Source organism: Arvicanthis niloticus, chromosome 20 (genome assembly GCF_011762505.2).
Source record: "Arvicanthis niloticus isolate mArvNil1 chromosome 20, mArvNil1.pat.X, whole genome shotgun sequence".
Classification (NCBI taxonomy): domain Eukaryota; kingdom Metazoa; phylum Chordata; class Mammalia; order Rodentia; family Muridae; genus Arvicanthis; species Arvicanthis niloticus.
In genome coordinates this window covers 48,059,106-48,079,786 of record NC_047677.1, presented here as the reverse complement: position 1 = coordinate 48,079,786, position 20,681 = coordinate 48,059,106, and the positions used below count along the sequence as shown (strand labels likewise).

Here is a 20,681-nt window from a genome sequence, read left to right as displayed (position 1 = left end):
CAGGCCGACAGACTAAGAATCCTGTCGAGGGCTGATATGCTCAGTGGATAGAGGTGCTAGCTGCAGAAACTGCACTCCGTTCTCAGATACCAAGTCACGGAAGGAGAGGCGTCCGTCCTTTGACCTCCACGCGTCTTGGCAGCACATACGTCTCCCCTATAGGTGAATATGTATAATAACTTTTATTCAATCCTTTGGAGAAGACGACTTTAAAACCATCGAAGTCATATAAGTAGCTATTGGTGTGACATTTTAAAAGGATTGTTTCTCAGGGCTGGACAGATGGCTCAGAGATGAAGGGCACTTGCTAATCTTGGGAAGAACTTCTATTGGGGTTCCCAGCACCCATGCTGGGCAGTTTAGAGCCAGTTCCATGGGATCCGATGCCCTCTACACTCATTCACACACACACACACACACACACACACACACACACATACACACGCTCATACACACACACACACATACACACGCTCATAACACACATACACGCTCATACATTCACACACACACACGCTCATACACACACATACACACACACATACACACATGCTCATACACACACACACACGCTCATACACTCACACACACACATACACACACGCTCATACACTCACACACACACTCATACACACACACATACACACACACACGCTCATACACACACACATACACACACACACGCTCATACACTCACACACACACTCATACACACACACATACACACACACACGCTCATACACACATACACACACACATGCTCATACACACACACATACACACATGCTCATACACACACACACACACACACACTCATACATACTTAAATTTTAAAAAATCCAACCATAGTCGGGTGTGATGAATCATGCCTTTAATCCCATCCCTCAGGAGGCAGGAACTGACAGGTCTCTATGAGTTCAAGGTCAGCCTAGTGTGCATAGCTACCTGCGGTCCAGCCTAGGCTACACAGTGAGCACCACCACCATCACTAACAAAGACCAACAGTGAAGACAGCCAGGGACCTAGCCTATACAGCTGAATGCTGTTCTTATTTTTTTCTTTTGCTTTTTGTTTGGTTTTGGTCTTTAGAGACAGGGTTTCTTTGTGTAGCCTTGGCTACACTGGAACCAGCACAATAGAGACCAGGCCTCCAACTCAGAGATCTGCCTGCCTCTGCCTCTCCAGGGTGGGGATTAAAGTTGTGTGTCACCACCACCAGGCAACAGTAAAACGGTTTTACTAAAGCTGGGCAGTGGTGGCTCATGCCTTTAGTCCCAGCACTTGGGAGGCAGAGGCAGGTGGATTTCTGAGTTTGAGGCCAGCCTGGTCTACAGAGTGAGTTCCAGGACAGCCAGAGCTACATAGAGAAACCCTATCTCAAAAAAAAAAAAATTGTTTAAAATGGTTTTCTAGTATTCATGAGACCCTGTGTGGAATTCCCCAACACTGAGAAAAAAATCTTGGCAGGTCCTGGTGGACCATGCCTTTAATCTAAGATTCTGTCTCCAAAATAAACAGATTTCCAAGGCAGGACCTGTCTAAAATCTCAAGTCCCAGTACTTAGAGGTAGAGGCAAAAAAAATAAAATAAAATAAAATAAAGAATTCAAGGTCATTCTTTACACAGTAAGTTCAAGGCCATCCCACACCACCTTATATCCTGCTTACACACACACACACACACACACACACACACACACTCACTCTGTCTCATATATGTATATATGTATTCTAGTTAAATGTTAGTCAAGATTGTAAATTTAAAGGCATACTTTCATAAATTCTTCAGTTAATTTGCATATGCTGATGTTCTGTTTAGAATTCTCATACATTTTGTATACCGACATATACATTTGTGTAATAAAAAGAGGCATAACTTGTCTTTTGATTGGTGCTCAGTTAGCCTGTGGGCCAACACATGAATTAGCTTGAACATCACCCATACCATTTACAAACTTAGCTAATTAGGTTCTCGTAAATATTTAAACTATGTTTACAAATTTAACATACTTGATTTTATTTTCCAAGCACAAATCCCTCACGGGACACATTTACAAGTCAAATGAGAAAAAGTTCTGGGCACTGAAACATTTTCAAAGAATTCTATCCTTCAATATTTTAGATGTGAGCTGCACATCTGGAGGTCAGAGCTGCACATCTGGAGGTCACAGGACAGCTTCCAAGAATCCTGGGGTTCCCAGGGGTGGGTCTCAGGGCATCATGCTCCCAGCAGGCGTCTTTACCTACTGCTTGCCCTAATTTATTTATTTATTTATTTATTTATTTATTTATTTATTGTTTTTTTGAGACAGGGTTTTTCTGTGTAGTCCTGTAGTCCTGGAACTCACTCTGTAGACCAGGCTGGCCTCGAACTCAGAAATCCGCCGGCCACTACCTCCCAAGTGCTGGGATTAAAGGCGTATGCCACCACTGCCCGGCCTAATTTTATTTTTTAATTATGTGTATGTGTGTGCTTGGTGGTCTGGTATTGCAGATGTCCTTGGAGCCCAGAGAGGGCATTGGATCCAATCGAGTTGGACCTATAGGCTGCTGTAAGCTGCCTTTGGTGGGTACTGGGAACTGAACTCAGATCTCTGCCAGGGCAGTAACTGCTCATAACTGCTGGGTCATCTCTGCAGCTGCGACCTTTTGGTTTTTTCGAAACAGGGACTCTCACCCACCAAGGACTTGCATTAGTATCTAGCTTTTTACCTTTCCAGTCCTTGGACTGGAATCCTCTAAGTATATACAGTATATATATATATCCTTAAGTATATACAGTATATATATATATATATCCTTAAGTATATACAGTATACATTATACATATCCTTGAGTATATACATATATATATCCTTAAGTATATACAGTATACATATCCTTAAGTATATACAGTATATATATCCTTAAGTATATACAGTATATATATCCTTAAGTATATACAGTATACATATCCTTAAGTATATACAGTATACATATCCTTAAGTATATACAGTATACATAGCCTTAAGTATATACAGTATACATAGCCTTAAGTATATACAGTATACATAGCCTTAAGTATATACAGTATACATAGCCTTAAGTATATACAGTATATATATCCTTAAGTATATACAGTATATATATCCTTAAGTATATACAGTATACATATCCTTAAGTATATACAGTATATATATCCTTAAGTATATACAGTATACATATCCTTAAGTATATACAGTATACATAGCCTTAAGTATATACAGTATACATAGCCTTAAGTATATACAGTATACATAGCCTTAAGTATATACAGTATACATAGCCTTAAGTATATACAGTATATATATCCTTAAGTATATACAGTATATATATCCTTAAGTATATACAGTATATATATCCTTAAGTATATACAGTATACATATCCTTAAGTATATACAGTATACATAGCCTTAAGTATATACAGTATACATAGCCTTAAGTATATACAGTATACATAGCCTTAAGTATATACAGTATATATATCCTTAAGTATATACAGTATATATATCCTTAAGTATATACAGTATACATATCCTTAAGTATATACAGTATATATATCCTTAAGTATATGCAGTAGTGGGTGGATATAGCAGACACTGAGAGATCTGGGGAAAAGGAAGAAGTTCTCCAATTAAACTGTTGGGATAGATACCTAATGACCTAAAGTGTGCCCTTTTGTTTTGTTTTTTGAGAGAGTCTCCACGTAGCTCTGGCTGACCTCAAACTCGCTATGTAGCCTCGCTATGAAATCCAGATGTATTTCAAAGAAGGTACAATTTCAGGAGACCCACAAATGTTGAAGCGTAGGAGTACGTGCTCTAGATTTAACCGCGGCACCTGCAGAGTCCATCTGCGCCCAACAGCCTCTCGGCCTATTCCTTAGGCTGTCCCTCCTAACTTCTCGCCCTCTGGTTTGGGCAGCTCCGGAAAGTAACTGGGGGTCAGGTCTGAGGCAACCTCATCTTGTTAGGTGTTGGAGGGGGGCAGAGACGTCAAAGCCCCAAACCTGGGGCTCACCTTTCTTGCAGAAGGAAATTACCGCCTCCTAACCTTTGGTTTCCAAACAGGAGAATGGCTAGAACAAGTTAGCTCCCAGGCCACGCCCACAAATGGGCACGCATGCGCGCGCGCGTGTGAAGCCTAGCCGGCCATGTTGGACTCGGGCAGCCTATCCGTCTTCAGGTTTTCACCTCAACGGGGAAAACCAAAGAGTTGCCTCGACGTTCTGTCCACCTAAATCCGTGGCAGGCATATGCTCGCGAGGCCGGCGACTCTCCCTTCCGTCCTGCCTCCAGGTAAAACCTCGAGCCAGTAACCTTGTGAACCGAGTTCTAGCTCAATGCTAGAACCGAGTTCTAGCTCAATGCTCTTTGCTACCCACGTGACGCTAAAAAGGCACCTGCCTTTCTGGATGGTGGGAGTCTAACGCACCCACCCATCACATATCGTTCCAGCGTCAAAAAGAAGTTCTCAGTATACACCCTGGTACACGGCGCCTTAAGTGTTAGCTTTGAGCTCCGCATGGAGGTTCCAAACATTCCTCCAGCCCCCAGTACCTGTGGGCACACAGAAGGCGAGGGAATGCTGAGAGCCAACCTAGGCCAGTGAGAGTGCAGCTTTACCAGGCCTCTTGGATCGACAGGTCATGTGATGGACTGAGGAGGGTGTCAGAAACACAAACGGGGTGCCCAGGACTGAAGGGAGAAAGGAATCTTTGTGAATTTTGGAACATTTTAACGCCCCCAGCTTGTTATTTTTATCCCCCCGTGGCTGCCTCTCTGTAGGGGCTCCCATACAACATCAAAACTCCTAGGATCAAAAAAGCCCAGCGTGTGTGTGTGTGTGTGTGTGTGTGTGTGTGTGTGTGTGTGTGTGTGTGTATGTGTGTACATAGAGAACGGGGAGCTGGAACATTATGTCCCAGGCAGAGTGTGAAAAAAGGCCTTAAGGGCTGGTGTAGGCTGTGGTTTCTGTAGAGGTAGCCTATGGGATCCCTGAAGTGGTGCGCCTTCCCATTCAGCTCCCCAGCCAAGGGGTCCCTGACTTTCCTTGTGGTTGGAAGCTGCCTGGACAGCAATGAAATAAGAGAGCCGTCTTGAGATGCTCAGTGGACCGCCTGGCAACCGAGTTTGAGTTCCAGATCCCGAATGGTAGAGAGAACTGGTTTCCACTCGATGTCATCAGACTTACACACACATACACACACAGTGGCACATGTGGTCCCGTCATACGTGCGTAGAAAAAGAATTACGTAAGGGGTGAAGAGCCGGTGGGTTCGTCACAAAGGGTTGGCTGGGGTTTGTCCTGGTTTTCCAACCATTTGCGGCTTCCTACTCCAGGACATTTGTAGTGTGTGTGGAGCCGGGATTACACCAGTGTGTCCGGCTTCCCACCGTCTAGCATAGGCGACGTAGCAGAGTGTAAAGATGCCAGGTGAGGTGTTGGGGCATTGCACAGTTTATTTCCAGACACAGAGGGCGAGGTGGGGGATACATCTACCTCCTCCCCTCCCCCCATACATTTGGCTTAATGGAAACTTCTCCCCCCTCACCCCCTATGTTGTGCAAGACAGAGAAAAACACCCCACCCCCCACCCCACCCGAGGAGGACCTAGGCAGACAAGAAGCATATGGGTAAAGGTGGGTTCAAGTATTCACAGGTTCCGGGGGTTTGTGTGTCATGCTGCACCCAGATCCACAGTTGCTTCTGCTGGTGTAGTTCTCTAGCGAGGATACCTCCAAGGGAGTGCCCACCCTTTCCCCTGTCATAGTTGACCAAGTCTGAGGCTCCGAGATCTGTCGAGAAGGCCTCGTCTCCAGTGAGCGGGCAGGCTCACCTGAGGACCCTGGGGAGAGGGCGAGGATCTTTTCCTACCGACTAGGTTGGGAGCAGGGGTCAGGAAGGGACACGGGTTTGGAGGGCCTTGATGGACCCGTTCAGACATCTGTGGTCTGAACTCTCTCACCTCCGCCCTCACTCTGGACTCGGAATCCCTGAGAGTCCAGCCGCCTAGGCAAAATGGATCTGGGTAGGGGGCGGGGGTGGAGGGTGGGGGGTGGGGGTGGGGGGGAGGGGAGAGTGGGCCAGAGGCTGGGAAGTGGAAGATGAGGTGTGTGTGGGGGGGTGTGTGGACGGAGTAGGTCATGTACTCCTACAGCTGGTCCTATGGTCCTATTCTTGGGACCAATGTAGGGAGGGCCAGGACTGTGCTCGGGTCCCTTCTCAAGCTCTGACCTTCCAAAGTAGCAGGATTACTGGGAAACACGGGTTAGAACCACTGGTCCCTACGCCCTCAATGTTCGGGTACAGAGGGAGAAAAGGGGAGGGCTGTATCTAGAGGGTAGTATAAAAACAAAAGTAACTTTCTGGGAAGTGGTGGCCCAGCCTCTTGCCCCCCCCCCCAGGGCATCAGTCAACCCCTCTGAGACAGGATGGGGTTCAGTAGCACCATGCAGTGTTGGGGTGTTCATGCTGCCTTGATGAGCCCTGGGCAGTGGCTTTCCAAAGCAGGGGGCCCCTGTTTGCTAAAGCGTCTTTGCCCTCGGAGGAAGGAGAGGACTGTTGTGGGGGGGGAACGGACCGGGGTAGGGGGAGGTTTAGTCCAGGCAGGTATGTGGCTGGGGCCCCAAAGGGGCTCCCCAGGAGTCATGATTTGAAGAATCTGTGTACCACAAATTGGCCCAACAGAACTACACCAAAAATCACCATTACGCTCAGGATGGGGTTTCTATGCAAATTCAGGGCTGCTACCTGTCAGGGAAAAAAAAATGGGGTGGGTTGTAGTGGCCAGGCAACTGCCCGCTCCCCCCACCCCCATCCCCACCCCCAGCAGGGGGATGTCCCAACCCCAGGCACTTACCCAACCGCCTCTCTGTGCGATCCATCTGGCAATGTAATGGTGCAGTATGATATCAATCAAAAAGCAGGTCACCTGGCCCAGGAAGCCGGTCAAACCACGCTGGTAGACATAGAGGGCCAGACGGTAGCCAAAGCCCAGGAGAGCCACCACACGGCCCCAGCTGATGCCACTCTTAAATAGGCTGTGGGTAAAGAGTTTCTTAAATCACGGAAAGCCTGCCTTGGGGACCCCATCCTCTCCTTCCTCTTCTATCCAGCCTCTTCCTCACCCCACACATGGGAAGCTCCATGGTTGAGCTGCCAGGACAGGTCAGAAAGTCACCCTTGGCCCGGCTGCCCATCAGGAAGAGCCTGGCTTTCTAGGAAAAGAGACAGCCGAGAGGGTGAGGAGCAAGCTGGCTGCCGCTGGTACGGGGCCCAGAGAGGGAAGAGTGAGCAGATAAGGTGACAGGGGGATTACCTGTGCATGCTGCTGCTGGCCTGGCAGCCCGAGGGACAGCAGAGAGAAAAGGACAAAAGAGATTATGACAGATCCCCAAATCACAGGGGCACAGGGTGGGGCCTGAGAACAAGGATGCACTTAAACCTCTGTGCTTAAACCTGTCAGCTGCCTCCATGTCTACTGCCACCTTTAGATCTATCCTGACGCTGACTCCCTGGTGCAAGGAAAGGACAGTGCTTGGTGGTATATGCCTATAATCTAGCACTTGGGAAATAGGGTGATCAAGAGTTCAAAGCCAGCCCGGGCTACGTGAGACCCTATCTCTAAACAAGAGGTGTGGCTCAGTGGTTAACAGCACTGGCTTCTCTTCCAGAGGACCTGGCTTCGATTCCCAGCATCTACATGGTACCTCACAACTGTAAACTCCAGCTCCGGGAGCTGCCTTCTGGCCTCTTCAGGCATCAGACACACAAGTTGGTGCACACACATACTTGCAAGCTAGATACTCACACAGATAAGAAAAAGATCAAACGACAAAAGTCAAGCCAACTCGGATGTGGCTTCAAAGAGGGAACACTGATTTCGGGTTCTTTCCCGTTCCCTAGGGTTCACAGTGGTGGCCTTTGGCAAGCTGGGAGGTTACTGAGTGACCCGCCATCAGGTGGCCTCTTAGATACTATCTGGTTGTAATTGGGCTGACTTTGGTATGTCCCAGCCGGGCTTGGGAACATCTCCATCCCGGGGCACTAGTCATTGGCCCTAGAGCTCCTGAGAGATTCAGGCCTGTATGCAGAAGAGGGTGAGTGAGGGGCAGAGGGGGAGACAGGAAGGGATCATGTGACACTGTTCCCCAGCCCGGGAGCCTGTCTCGTGTACGCGGGGTGGAGTTACGGGCTGGTACCTGGAAGCGATCTTGGTGAAGAGTTCGTAGGCATTCCCAGCTGTGGGCTGAAGCTGTTCCAGTAAATTCTGGAACTCTGTGTCATAGCGCCGGTTAATATCGTCTCCGATGAGAGCGAGCTGCCGACCCACCTGACCCAAGACGCTGTAGGGACGAGCGTCAGTCAGAGAGCGGGAACCGGCTCGTGGCAGAGGGGCCCCGGTGCGGTGGGGGCAGACTTTTACCCTAGCCCTGTCTGAAGGCCCCTGACAGTGGCAAGACTAAGGGCAGGCTTATCCTGAAAGGGACTGCAGTTTGCAGTTGGCGAGAAGCCAGGCTGACAGGGAGTGACCTATAGAGCTCCCAGGACCTGTGCCCTAAGGCTAGAGCTCACCTGTTGGGATCTAGGGGCAAGTTGTCCATCTCGGGGTTCACAGGGGCAGCCGCCCCCTGGGTCTCTTGTTCCTGTTGGTGGAGGTGGAAAACGTAGCTTCTAAAGACCTCCTCTGTGTCCTGGGCAACCTGCTGTTCTGCGGATCAGAGCTGGGAGTCAGCAGGAGCAGGCTGTCCCCAGCACCCTCCGCGGACAGACACACCCCTCCTCGCCCCCTGCCACCCCCCCACCCCGTGTTAGCATTCAGCCCCCTTGAGACTCCTGGCGCTCCTGAGTGAGCTCCAGCCTACAGACCGGGAAACTGAGGCACAGGTGGCCAAGCCATGTATACAGGGTCATGCATGGGAACAGGGAGGAACTATTTGTCTTGGTTGTCAGCTCGGCCAGATGGGTCTGGACTGGTAAGAGTCTCTGGGCAGGTCTGAGTGTGTTTACCAGAACAACAGGAAGTGGGGGGCCTTCCTCACAATGAGCTCACCTTCCAGCTGCAGTGTCACTGCCTGCCCTCCCCAGTGCCTGCCCTCCCCCAGTGCCTGCCCTCCCCCAGTGCCTGCCCTCCCCTCACCTATCCATACTCTCTTCCTGCCTTTCCCCCACCTGTCCACTCACTACCTGCTCCCCCCTACCCCGTGCCCGTCCACCCCAATGCCTGTGGTAAGTGAGTGCATCTCACTGTTACTGCTCTTGCTGTTAGCACCCAGCTGCTTAGGCCCTCTGCCGGGCACTGAGACCCAGGAATCCTCCAGGGCTTTCAGCACCAGACTTCTGTGCCTGTGCCTTCTGACCAAGCAGCTGCTGGGTTCTCGGCCGCCCCAGGCTGTAGATGGACAACTCGGGCCTGTCAGGTATCTAAACCTAACAAGCCCCCTTGTGGTCTCTGGGAAAGGGGCATAAACCTCTTTCAGTCAACAGAATACACTACTTCCTGCTGCTTAAGGTCATTGGGTTCCTTGGGGAAAGGCCTGAAAATCCCACAGCAGTCCAGGGATGGCACACGCAGTGAACCAGCAGCAGCTGCCACAGGCCCTCTTGGGGCTCTCCAGAGTCCCCAAAATTCAACTATCTTCAGCTGACACAAGCCAACCAGTTTCGATTCTGCCCTTCGCAAGAGCCCAGCTAATGACAGCCCAGAACTGGACTGGCTCTGTGGCTTCTTTTTTTGTTTGTTTGTTTGTTTGTTTGTTTGTTTTCAAGACAGGGTTTCTCTGTGTAGCCCTGGCTGTCCTGGAACTCACTCTGTAGAGCAGGCTGGCCTTGAACTCAGAAATCCGCCTGCCTCTGCCTCCTGAGTGCTGGGATTAAAGGCATGCACCACCACTGCCCAACTTCTGGCTTCTTAAAAAGCCCAGAGACGCTCTATGGAGGTTTTCATTTTAATCACAGCTGTGGGATGGGGGCTGCTTCAGATCGTCCACAGCACCTGACTATGAGGGTCCCCTGCTCTAGCGGGTTGTAGCTTGTGTCAGCTGCTCACTGCGTGTGCCATCCCTGGACTGCTGGGGGATTCTCAGGCCTTTCCCCAAGGAACCCAATGACCTTAAGCAGCAGGAAGTAGTGTATTTTGTTGACTGAAAGAGGTTTATGCCCCTTTCCCATCTAACCTTCTTTCTCTCCTACCTAGTGTTGGGGGGTTGGAAGGAATTAGCATGGAAAGGGACGTAGCCCTCTATAGATTACTTCAAACTGGTTAGGGTCGGTGCGTTTCTTGGGACAAGTCCAATCTTCCCTGTTATAATATCCAGCAGTCCGATAGCAAACTCAGCAGCAAGGGGTGGAGTGGGGGCAGCCACCGCAGGCCCTCTCGGAACTCTCGAATTTATAACCTCTCCAGAGCAGCTCGCAAAAATCACGTCTCCCCAGAGTGCAAGACAATCCTAGTTAGCGGCTAGGGACTCAGTGAAATAGTCCCATATCCCACACTTGGGATTAAAATGAAAACATATTCACATAACTCTTTAAAAATGAATTTCGAGATTTATGTTCATACATGTGAGTATTCTATTTGCATGTCTGCCTTCATGACAGAAGAGGGATGGTTGTGAGCCACCATGTGGTTGCTGGGAATTGAACTCAGGACCTCTGGAAGAGCAGCCCGTGTCCTTAACCACTGAGCCACCTCTCCAACCCATATAACTGGGTTTTTAAAGAAACCAAAATTCTCACTGCAGGGCTCCTGAGCTGTCTTGGATGGGAACATGTGGGAAATGGGAGGACCCAAGCTGAAACTGGGGAGTCTTTGGCCCAAAAAGATCAGTCAAAGGAGAATGATTTGTTTTTTCACTGTTTTGAGACAAGGTCTTTCGGCATAGCCTTGGCTATCCTGGAACTCGATAGGTAGACCAGGCTGGTCTACCAATTCACAGAGATCCTCCTGCCTTTGCCTCCCTGGTGCTGGGAATGAAGGCGTGCACTCACAAACACTGTAGGGATGGGTGGTTTTGTTCTGAGACAGGGTCTCATCAGTCAGCCTCACTCGAGCCCAGGCTGACCTGGAATTCATTCTGTAAGACCGACAGACCTGGGATTGCAGATATGGACTACCACACCCAGCTCACACAGACCTGGGATATGAACCCCAAGTCCAGGGACAAGCCTGACCTCCCCACCCTTCCACTTGAGAGAAGACAAAAGGTCAGCCATTTCACTTCCTCTCTGAGGTCTGTGATAAAGTCATTCCCTGTTCACAGACTGAACAGTGAGAAGCCAGGTCACTTCCTCCTTTCTTTCACTTCAGGGATGCAACAGCCAGGTGGGGTTCTTCTGCCTCCTCCTTTCCTCTGCCTGCCCCAGTGCCCTGAGAAGGCTCAACACTATACACGCACATGCACACGCACACCAGTCCCATACTCTTCTGAGTCTTGTGCTTATGAGGTGCTGAGGGGCAGGAGGACCCTTACCAGAAGGGGATGGGGACTCATCGCAGTCCTCCTTCGGAGGACCTGGTCCTTGTCCAGATGCCATTTTTCAGGTCTTGGTGGAGAGTACCTTCACTTGTCACCTGCAGAGACAGGTGAGAGAAAGAAGAAGGTGAAGCAGGGTATGGTGATGTATGACTTTAATCCCAGCACTCAGGAGGCAGAGGCAGGCAGAACTCTTTGAGTTGGAAGCCAGCCTTGTCTACATAGTGAGTTCCAGAGGGGATAGCCAAGGCTATATAGTGAGACCTTGTCTTAGGGGAAAAAAGGGAGACCTCAGAGTGGTTGCCCTGGTCACCATGGGGCCAGGCACCCCGATTCCTCAACTGCCCAGAAGACCATGCAATCCTCTGGGATTAAAGTCCTGCCACCTTGAGGGCCTCATGGTATCTCTTGGGAGCAATTTGAATTCAGCACCTGGTTGTACCCTTTCAGGGGAAACACAAGGATCACTGAGGCAGCCAGGCAGAGACTAGGTGAGGTCCAGGCTTTGAGGAGGCTGTGACACAGACATGTTCTTTCCAGTCTTTCCTGGACAGCGTGAAGCTGCTTTTAGAGACTGGTGTGTGTGTGTGTGTGTGTGTGTGTGTGTGTGTGTGTGTGTGTGGTGTGTGAGATATGTGTGTGATAAAATGTGTGTGAAGGTTGGGGGACAGTTGGTGAGTTTTCAGGAATGGGTTCTCTCCTTCCCCCCTGTGGGTTCCAGGGGGATAGAACCTGGATTGACACACTTGGCTGTAAGCCCCTTCACCTGCTGAGCTATCTCACTGGCCAAGATTTTTTTTTCCTTTTCTTTCGTTCTTTCTTTCTTTCTTTCTTTCTTTTTTTTTTTTCTGTTTTTTTTCGAGACAGGGTTTCTCTGTGTAGTTCTGGCTGTCCTGGAACTCACTCTGTAGACCAGGCTGTCCTGGAACTCAGAAATCCACCTGCCTCTGCCTCCCAAGTGCTGGGATTAAAGGTGCGTGCACCACCACTGCCCGGCTTTTTCCTTTTCTTTCTCAGCTTATTTCATAGTTTGTCCCCAGGGCATCTCTCCCTCCGATCACTGCTTGGAAGTGAGGTGGGGTCTCTCACAATCTCCCCATTGTACCTCAGTGCTGCTGCACGCCGTTTACCAGATCACACCATACTCTTCAGTGCTGTCTTCTTTTTGGTTATTGGTTTATTTATCTACCTACCTATCTATTTGTTCATTTCAGGCAGGTTCTCTAGGCAACCCTAGGAAAGTCTTGTATCCCTGATCCTCCTGACTCAAACACCGGCTGGGCTGCTGTTAAAGGTGTCCTCTGCCGCGTCACGCCCAAGCCCCGGCTTCCTCTTTGACCTGTCTCTGAGTACAGCTAGTTCCTGAGGCGAGATCTTTTACTTTCAGTTTGCACCCCTTCCAAGAGCCCCACCCCGTTCTAAGCTGCGCCCATCACTTCGGGAAGCACTCCATCTTGGGCTGAAGAAGGTTTTTAAAAGTTACTCAGGCACTGTCTGGAAAGGGGTCAAGGAGGGCTGGCTCCCCTTCACCTCCCACTTCACTGATGGAGACAGGGCGAGCAGACCCTTCTCTTGTCATTCCTGAGAGCCAGGCCTCATGGGTAATGCTCTGCTTGCCATAGTCTACCCAACAGCTCCTTCCGGGATAGGGTGCTCTCCGGATACCTTGTAATCCCAGGCTGGCGGGGCCAGGGGACGCTCACTCCATCCAGATCTCTAAAAAAAAAAACCCACCACCTAAAAAACAAAAAACAAAACAAGACAAAAAAACCCACCCTGGCCGGGCAGTGGTGGCACACACCTTTAATCCCAGCACTCGGGAGGCAGAGGCAGGCAGATTTCTGAGTTCGAGGCCAGCCTGGTCTACAGAGTAAGTTCCAGGACAGCCAGGGCTACACAGAGAAACCCTGTCTCAAAAAACAAAAACAAAAAACAAAACAAACAAAAAACCACCCTGGAAGCTTACTGTTAGAGAGCAGGTAGAGTCTCGAAAAAGCCCCCCACAGCCTGTGCCCTGGGCCACCTGGCCCCCATCCAAGTGGCCTTGACTTCCCATTATGTCTAGGGTGCAAGTTCCTCACAACTAACCACTAGGCTGCACCCAGAATCATTCTTCGGGGGGACAGGAGGGTCCTGGGACAGCAGGGGGATCAACTGTATAATTTCTGTCTCTGTTCATGACCTTGACCCTCCCCTCCTTCCAGATAAAGTCCCAGTTGCCTGGCATCCAGGGCCACCAGAGCTTGGGCAAGAAGGGACGCTTTCGGATGTATACCCAGAGGCTTTGTTTGGATTATGCCTCCAGCTTGGCTTTAAAGACCACCCAGGAAGCCACATCAAGGCCTCCCTCCTCACCAGCTTGCCCATGGAGCTTTCTGCCCCACCCTGGGCCAGAGCTGCCCGGGATTAGGAAGATGGGGTTTGGCAGGCACTGGCTGCCGGTGTACCTGAATGACTCCGCTCCAGATGTGGGGATGGCTCAGGGGTCCGAAGACTAAGATCCCGAAGGGCTGCTGGCTGCTTCCAGAGCCAGGGTTTCAGGCCTGACTGGCAGGAACTGGTATCAGTAAATTCATGGTTGCAGGATGCGGCCTCGGGTCGCCTCTTGGCCCAGGAAACCTCGCGACTTTGTGACCATAGAGGAGCTAGCAGCTCCCAGCAATGACCAGCTCCCTCTAGAGGCCGTTCTTGAAGGCCGCCGGATGCAAACACACAGGGAGGCTGCTGCTGAGGGGAAGGTCCCCGGCCTGGCCTGGAAGCAACTGCTCTGCAGCCTCCCCACCTGCCCTGTCCCAGCCAAGGGGAAACGCTTTCTGTTTTCTGCCTTTCCCGTCTCTGATTCCAGGGCCTCCTCTTCCATCTTCTCCCTCTAGTGAAAAGCAAACAAAACAAAAACCAGGTTGGAGCTGAGGGTGGCAGAGCAGACCTGCAGTCCCAGTATTCAAGAAGCTGAGGCAGGAGGATCATGAAATAGAGGCCAGCCTGTGCTACATAACACTCTGAAAGAAAGGAGGAGGAAGAAGAAGAGGAGGAGGAGGAGGAGGAGGAGGAGGAGGAGGAGGAGGAGGAGGAGGAAGAAGGCTCAGAATTTGTGCTGTCCTAGACCTCTATGAGCTGCCAGGCTTCAAGGTCTGATCTCAAACCGAGAATAAACAGGAGTTTATGGAAAGACAGGGGCAGTGTGAAGTCCTCTTCTCAGTGGCTGCACCCTCAGTGGCTCCCCCACACCCCAGCCTCCCTATCTGGCCTCAGCCAGGCTTCCACAGCCTGTGCGTGTTGTTGTATAATGTCTCACCATCCCTCAATCTCCAGCCTGTCTCTGAGACCCGCTGAGCTGGACCCTGGCTGGCTCCTCGCTCTCGTCCTTCCAGCACCCCCACCCCCAGCCTCCAGTTATCCTCCCCCCACCCCCACCCCCTCTTTGCCTTCTAGAACTCCTGGAAGTTTCCAACTGGAGGTTTCTACTAGCAGTTGGTCCCGAGCTGGCTGCCATGACTTCTCCCTGAGTCTGGGTCCCTCTCAGGATGGCAGCCCAGGCGCGGACCCCTCGGTCACGGATCTTAGGCTCCTCCATGTTGCGCTTTTTCCGAAGCCTGGTGAGGAGTAAGGGCAGCTCTAAGAGCTCTAACAAGACCCTGACCGGGAGCCAGCCCAGCTCTTCACCGGAGCAGGATGTTGGCTCCCCAAAGACTGGCTGCCAGGGAGGTCGTGGGAGGAAGGAGGCCCGGCCCAGGGTCCTCTCTACAGCTTCCTCTAATGGGAGGAGGGAGCCACGGCCCAAGGTTGTCTCTTCAGCTCCCTCCAACCCGAGGCACGATGCCTTTGGGCTGGGCACTGGGGACACAGGGTCCCAGACCTCCACCTCCAAGGATGTCCTGAAGCTGAGGACCCCGGGTGTTGAGGTAACATCAGTTCCCACCAGAGGAACCTGGGAGGTTCTGGAGCACCTGCCTGAGAAGAAAGGAGAGGAGGAAGAACCAGCAGGGGAGGTCTCCGGGGCCTCAGACAGGTGAGTGGCTGGGGCTGCTGGGGCTGCTGGGGTAGCCTGATCTAGACAGAGCAGAAGGAGGATGCAGGCTTGAGGGCCACGATGGAAGCCCACGGCTGCGAAGGGCTGAATAGTGAAAGTCATGATGGATAGTCAAGGGAGGGAGGGGTCAGCAGATCAGGCTGTGTGAGGGGTGGCCGGACTGCGGAGTGGGCAGCAGACAGAGCTGAGGTGTGGCTTAGGGGCGGAGCACCGCCTGCCTAGCATGTTCCAGACCCTGGGTTTAGTCCCTAGCACAACACAACAACCAACTAGGAAGTGGTAGTGCCCACCTTTAATTCCATCACTCAGGAGGCAGAGGCAGGCACAGATAGCAGCCACTCCCTGTGAGGAAAATGCCTAGCTCCCCACTGTCCAATGTCCCCAAGGTGGTAGGAAAACCCTTCTCTTAGATACCCAAGGGAACAGAGCAGGGGCCTGGGAGAGAGGAGAGGGGTCAAGCAGGTCCCTAGAGAGACTCAAGGTAGAACAGGCTTGGCCACATCTGTGGGTGTCCCCTGACTCCTCCCATCTGACTGTAGCTTTAGGATTAAGGAGCACTTTGGCCAGGCCCTGGACACAGAACAAGGATGCCTGCAGTGCGTTTCAGGACCACTGGCGCTCGCCCCTGGGCCCTTCATCAAAGAGGAAGAGGACGAACACTGCCTAATTGAGTTTGGTAAGGATGCAGGTAGGAGAGGCAGAGGGGAGGGGAGACGGGGAGCAGAAATGGATACTTTTCCTCCAGGACTTCTGGGGTTGGGGAGCCCAGCGGGACACGAGAGACAGAATCTGAGGTTGGAACCCCACTTTCTCTATACTGTGTCATGTGACAGTGGAGCATTGCTGAGTGTCTCTGCCCACTCTCCACCTACAAAATGGAAAGGGACAACACTGGCCTCTGAGGCACCTTGCAAAGATCAGTGAGGTGTCAAGGGCTAGATCATGGCCGAGCACACAGTAGGGCCTGGCGCACAGTAGGCATCCGGTCAAACAGAGAGGAGCCCCGTGCAGCAACTCCTTCTGGTCCCAGCACTTAAAGGGAGGCAAGAGAACTGTCCTGAGTTCAAGGTCAGCCCAGCTTCTTCGAGGAGCTCTGTTGCAGGATATTTGGTCACACGGTGAACCCCAAGACTGTGTTATTTCCTGAAAAAAGAAAAAAACAAACCTGTTTCTAGTTGTGGTGTGGCTTAGTCTTAGTACACACCTTTAATCCCAAACAGTGAAGGTAGAGTGTAGCTGCCTACGGCCACGGACACGAACTGGGTCCACCTGAAAGGGGGGCTGGAAATAAAAAAGGACGGACGAGAGGCGAGAGAAACATGGAGCCAAGACAAAGTTTCCCGATCAAGGCTCAAAGTTTAATATCCAGCTCTTGTGTCTATAGGGAAAGCCCACCAGAACCCTTCCTTTGTTTCAGCTGCACAGCAGGCTCAGCGGGCAGTCTCTTCTTCAAATTCTTGCAGGAAGTTGCAAGTGTAAACAAAGCAGCAGGATTCACCTAGGTGTTAAGGTCCTCTGTGGCAGACAAGGTCTGTTCAGACTGTTCAAGGATAGGGGGAGGGCACAGTAGAGTGAGTTTATAGAAGGAAGCACCCATGTTTGAAAGTGCTGTCTAATTGAGTGGCAGACAAAGTGACGAATGAGAGAAAGGTTTGACAGAATAGGATACACCCAACTCATGAGTAGAGAGAGGAAAGGGAAGCTATTTGAGGGGCAGTGGAGAGGAAAGGAGGCAGTTTTAACGGGGAGAGTTGTACAGAGAGAGGTTGAAGAGAGAACAAGCCAGACACAGGTGAAGACAGATGGGCCAGAGAATGAGAAGGAGCCAGAGGTTAGAACAGATTGCCAGAGTTAGAAAAAGGCCAGGCTGCCAGGCGGTGGTGGCGCACACCTTTGATCCCAGCACTTGGGAGGTAGAGGCAGGCGGATTTCTGAGTTCAAGGCCAGGCTGGTCTACAGAATGAGTTCCAGGACAGCCAGGGCTATACAGAGAAACCCTGTCTCTAAAAACAAACAAAAAACCAAAAACAAAACAAAAAGGCCAGGCAGAGCAGTTCAGGAGAAGCCAGGAGACGTCAGAGTGAGCCAGTCAGTATGGAGAGGACCTTGAGCCAGAAGAGCTGAGTTGAACCAGTCAGCCAGAGCTCAGAACCAGAAAGGGTGAGCTTATTCAGCAGCAAGTCTCAGGCTGAAAAATTCTAAGCCTAGGTTAGACTGTCCAGAGCCTAGAAGCTTCCAGGACCAGGCCTCAGTTAGCTGACAGAGGCAGTAAGTAAGCCTCGGAGGTGACAATTCTATCCGGAGAATTAAAGTCACTTTTACATCACTACACTTCTCTCTACGAGAAAAGTAGTAACAATAATAGAGCTGAGCAATAGCAGCGCACATCTGGGATCCCAGGGGGCGGAGGCAGGAAGGTCAGGAGTTCAAGGCCAGCCTTCAAGAGGTGTCTGGAGAACACAGAAGAGCAAAGACAAAATCACAAAAAGTAATAAGATCAGGGGACGCCACGGGGTCTTTGGGTAAAGGACACTACCGCCAAGCTTGGTAAGAACTATATACACCCACGCTGTGGTATGTGCCTCTTCCCTCCCCATCCCCCTGAGACCAGCATCCATCAACTGGCTGCCAGCCTCAGAGGTCACTACCTTCACAGGAGACATCAGGCTGTCCAATTGCAAGGTGGGTTCCACCCCGTGGAACTATCTCCTTGGCTTGTACAAGCAGCTCCAGAAGTCAGCCATGGCCAAGGTCAGTGGGGCCGGGTCCCCTCCTGTTTCCTGGTTTGGGGAGGAGGGGGACACAGACCTAGCGTCCTGACCGCCCCACCCCACCTTTCGCGCATAGGCTCAGAGACCAGGTGCGCCTCAATTTGCTCTCAAGGATGGCCTGCCCCAAGAGGAGAAAGGGGAGAGAGAAGAAGCGGTGGTGGATGAGAGCAAGTGGTGCGCCCCGCGCGTCTCCACCTACCAGTCGCCGCTGCAGAAGACGTTTAGGTCCACAGATACAGTGGGTAAGTGTGTAACTTACCTGCTCTCGCCAACGGCTTAGGGAAGAAATGCGACCGTCGACCACCAGGTGGCAGCAGAGACATACGATGACTGGCATTTGAATGGCTGGTCTGTTGACCTCTATAACAAGCTACTAGGACCCAGCGGGCCGCTCAAGCACGCGCCTCCCACCCCGACCCCACCCAGCTCCAAGCAGAGAACCAAGGCTTCTGACTGCTATCGGGGAGGGTGCCCTCCAAGCCTGGTTTTTGCTTTGCTTAAGCATCAGACAATAGCAGTCGGCTCCCTCCTTAGACCAGAGAGTTGGAGAGGCCGCCAAGAGCGCTTGAGACACTAGCTCAGTTCCCAGCACCCATGTTGGGTTTCTCCCCACTGCCTGCGACTGCAGCTTCAAACGATCTGACCCCCTCTACTGGCTTCCATAGGCAGCTGTGCACAGATACACACGTTAGAAAAAAAAAAAAAAAAAAAAAAAACAGCCGGGCGGTGGTGGCGCACGCCTTTAATCCCAGCACTTGGGAGGCAGAGGCAGGCGGATTTCTGAGTTCGAGGCCAACCTGGTCTACCAAGTGAGTTCCAGGACAGCCAAGGCTATACAGAGAAACCCTGTCTCAAAAAACAAAAAAAAAAACAAAAAAAAAACAAAAAAAAAACAAAAAAAAAAAAAAAAGAAAAGAAAAGAAAAAAAGAAAAAAGAAACAGTAAAAACAATAATAGCAAGAATACCCCCCCCCCCCCAAATACTGTTTATGTTTACACAACCATGACCGGGGCCATTCTTAAAAAAAAAAAAAAAAAAAAAAAAAAAAAAAAACCGTGAATTGTCACTTCTGAGGTGGCTACCGTTAGTCACCCCACCAACATCGTGGGAACAGTCACCCCACCAGAGAGGTTGGGTAACTTGCCCAGATCACACAGCCACTAGTGACAGAGCTGGGACTCTGTCTCAGACAGTTGGTGGCAGTACCTTCCCTAGGCGCGCCCTGCTCGGGAACAATGTAGTGTGAGCCTGAGGCTGTGGCTGGCTGGCTTCAGACACTTGAAGGCTTTGCAGATCTGACCCAGATTACAGAACCCAGAAGTGGTGCCCGTGTGCTCGAAACTTCCTGGCCTCTGCCTGCCCCACACTCTGGAAATGTAGGGCTGGAAAACTCCGTCTCTCCTGAACGCTCAGTCCTGTCGAATGTGTGGCCTCATTCACCCACACACCAGCAATGCAGAGTCCTAGGGGTGCCGGGGTCCTCTAGTTCAGCCCTGGAGACAGGACTTGCTGGAGATGGCACAGGTCCCATGCTCTTAGACTCTGACCCAAGCTTAGGGATCTGCCTGTGCTCCTGGCCAGCAGTCAGGGTTCTGTGAAACCTCCCCCTCACTTTGAAATAACTTGAGAACCTCACAGAGTTTAGGGTTTGAGGGATCTGTTTTTTTGTTGTTTTGGGTTTTTTTTGTTGTTGTTGTTTGTTTTGTTTTGTTTTTTGAGACAAGGTTTCTCTGTGTAGCCCTGGCTGTCCTGGAACTCACTCTGTAGACCAGGCTGGCCTCGAACTCAGAAATCTGCCTGCCTCTGCCTCCCAAGTGCTGGGATTAAAGGCGTGTGCCACCACCGCCAGGCTTGTTCTGTTTTTTTGTTTTTGTTTTTTTTTTTAATTGTTTTAAACACTCTTATTAAGTTGTCTGGCTGGTCTTGAACTTGTGATCCTCCTGCCTCAACCCTCCTGAGCTGAAAGCCCCCATGTTCTGTCCCAGTCTTTCCGAGGACCAGCCCCACTCCCCCCCTTGCGGCCCAAAGAGGAGTTGGTTGCCATCATCGTTACAGGAAACCTGGTGGCTCTGACAGTCTGTGGGTGCCACCAAGTCCCTGTCCCCATGGCTCACGGCCCGTCCCTTTGCTTCAAAGGTTTTGTGGAGTCGGAGCTGAAGAAGATTCTGGCAGTGCAACGAGAGGCTCGCCTCTGGAAGGTGGGCAGCCCTGAGGGCCGGGAGCTGCTGACCCAGCCAGACATCACGCTGGAGGAGGCTGGCATGGTGGATGGCCAGGTATGACCATCACACACACACGCACATGCACACGCACACGCACACGCACACGCACACACACCCGAACCAGTATTGTCCCTGTTTTGTTTTATTTTTGTTTGTTTGTTGA

At 51.1% G+C, this 20,681-nt stretch overlaps 2 protein-coding genes across 7 annotated transcripts; one reads left to right on the top strand and one right to left on the bottom strand.

The window, feature by feature from the left end:
* Positions 1–6,076: 6,076 nt before the first annotated feature.
* Bak1 (BCL2 antagonist/killer 1) lies at positions 6,077–14,149 on the bottom strand. Of its 4 annotated transcripts, none has more exons than XM_076916568.1 (7): positions 13,942–14,149; positions 13,160–13,210; positions 11,492–11,592; positions 8,595–8,725; positions 8,222–8,365; positions 6,880–7,060; positions 6,077–6,770 (listed from the first exon to the last, which is right to left on the bottom strand). In XM_076916568.1, exons 3-7 carry the CDS (start codon positions 11,510–11,512, stop codon positions 6,666–6,668), a joined length of 582 nt encoding a protein of 193 aa, XP_076772683.1. In that variant the 5' UTR covers positions 11,513–11,592; positions 13,160–13,210; positions 13,942–14,149; the 3' UTR covers positions 6,077–6,665. The 4 variants fall into 4 exon arrangements, with proteins under 4 accessions (XP_076772683.1, XP_076772682.1, XP_034380239.1 ...); XM_076916567.1 differs by having other exon boundaries at positions 8,595–8,730; positions 13,942–14,148; XM_034524348.2 differs by lacking the exon at positions 13,160–13,210.
* LOC117724263 (gametogenetin-binding protein 1-like) lies at positions 10,859–20,589 on the top strand. Of its 3 annotated transcripts, none has more exons than XM_076916566.1 (5): positions 10,859–11,225; positions 16,077–16,200; positions 18,181–18,275; positions 18,372–18,537; positions 20,433–20,589. In XM_076916566.1, exons 1-5 carry the CDS (start codon positions 10,992–10,994, stop codon positions 20,576–20,578), a joined length of 765 nt encoding a protein of 254 aa, XP_076772681.1. In that variant the 5' UTR covers positions 10,859–10,991; the 3' UTR covers positions 20,579–20,589. The 3 variants fall into 3 exon arrangements, with proteins under 3 accessions (XP_076772681.1, XP_076772679.1, XP_076772680.1); XM_076916564.1 differs by lacking the exon at positions 10,859–11,225 and adding an exon at positions 14,930–15,503 and having other exon boundaries at positions 16,064–16,212; XM_076916565.1 differs by lacking the exon at positions 10,859–11,225 and adding an exon at positions 14,935–15,503 and having other exon boundaries at positions 16,064–16,200.
* Positions 20,590–20,681: the final 92 nt, after the last annotated feature.

What these genes read in the sequence shown, in the direction of transcription:
- Bak1 (XM_076916567.1), bottom strand. Translation starts at nt 11,555, where the DNA reads ATGGCATCTGGACAAGGACCAGGTCCTCCGAAGGAGGACTGCGATGAG. An exon ending in TGAGTCCCCATCCCCTTCTG is followed by an intron (nt 8,731 to 11,491) that starts GTAAGGGTCCTC and finishes TCTGATCCGCAG; the next exon opens with AACAGCAGGTTGCCCAGGAC. An exon ending in TCGCACAGAGAGGCGGTTGG is followed by an intron (nt 6,771 to 6,879) that starts GTAAGTGCCTGG and finishes TTTCCCTGACAG; the next exon opens with GTAGCAGCCCTGAATTTGCA.
- LOC117724263 (XM_076916564.1), top strand. Translation starts at nt 15,019, where the DNA reads ATGGCAGCCCAGGCGCGGACCCCTCGGTCACGGATCTTAGGCTCCTCC. An exon ending in GTCTCCGGGGCCTCAGACAG is followed by an intron (nt 15,504 to 16,063) that starts GTGAGTGGCTGG and finishes ATCTGACTGTAG; the next exon opens with CTTTAGGATTAAGGAGCACT. An exon ending in TAGGTCCACAGATACAGTGG is followed by an intron (nt 18,538 to 20,432) that starts GTAAGTGTGTAA and finishes TTTGCTTCAAAG; the next exon opens with GTTTTGTGGAGTCGGAGCTG.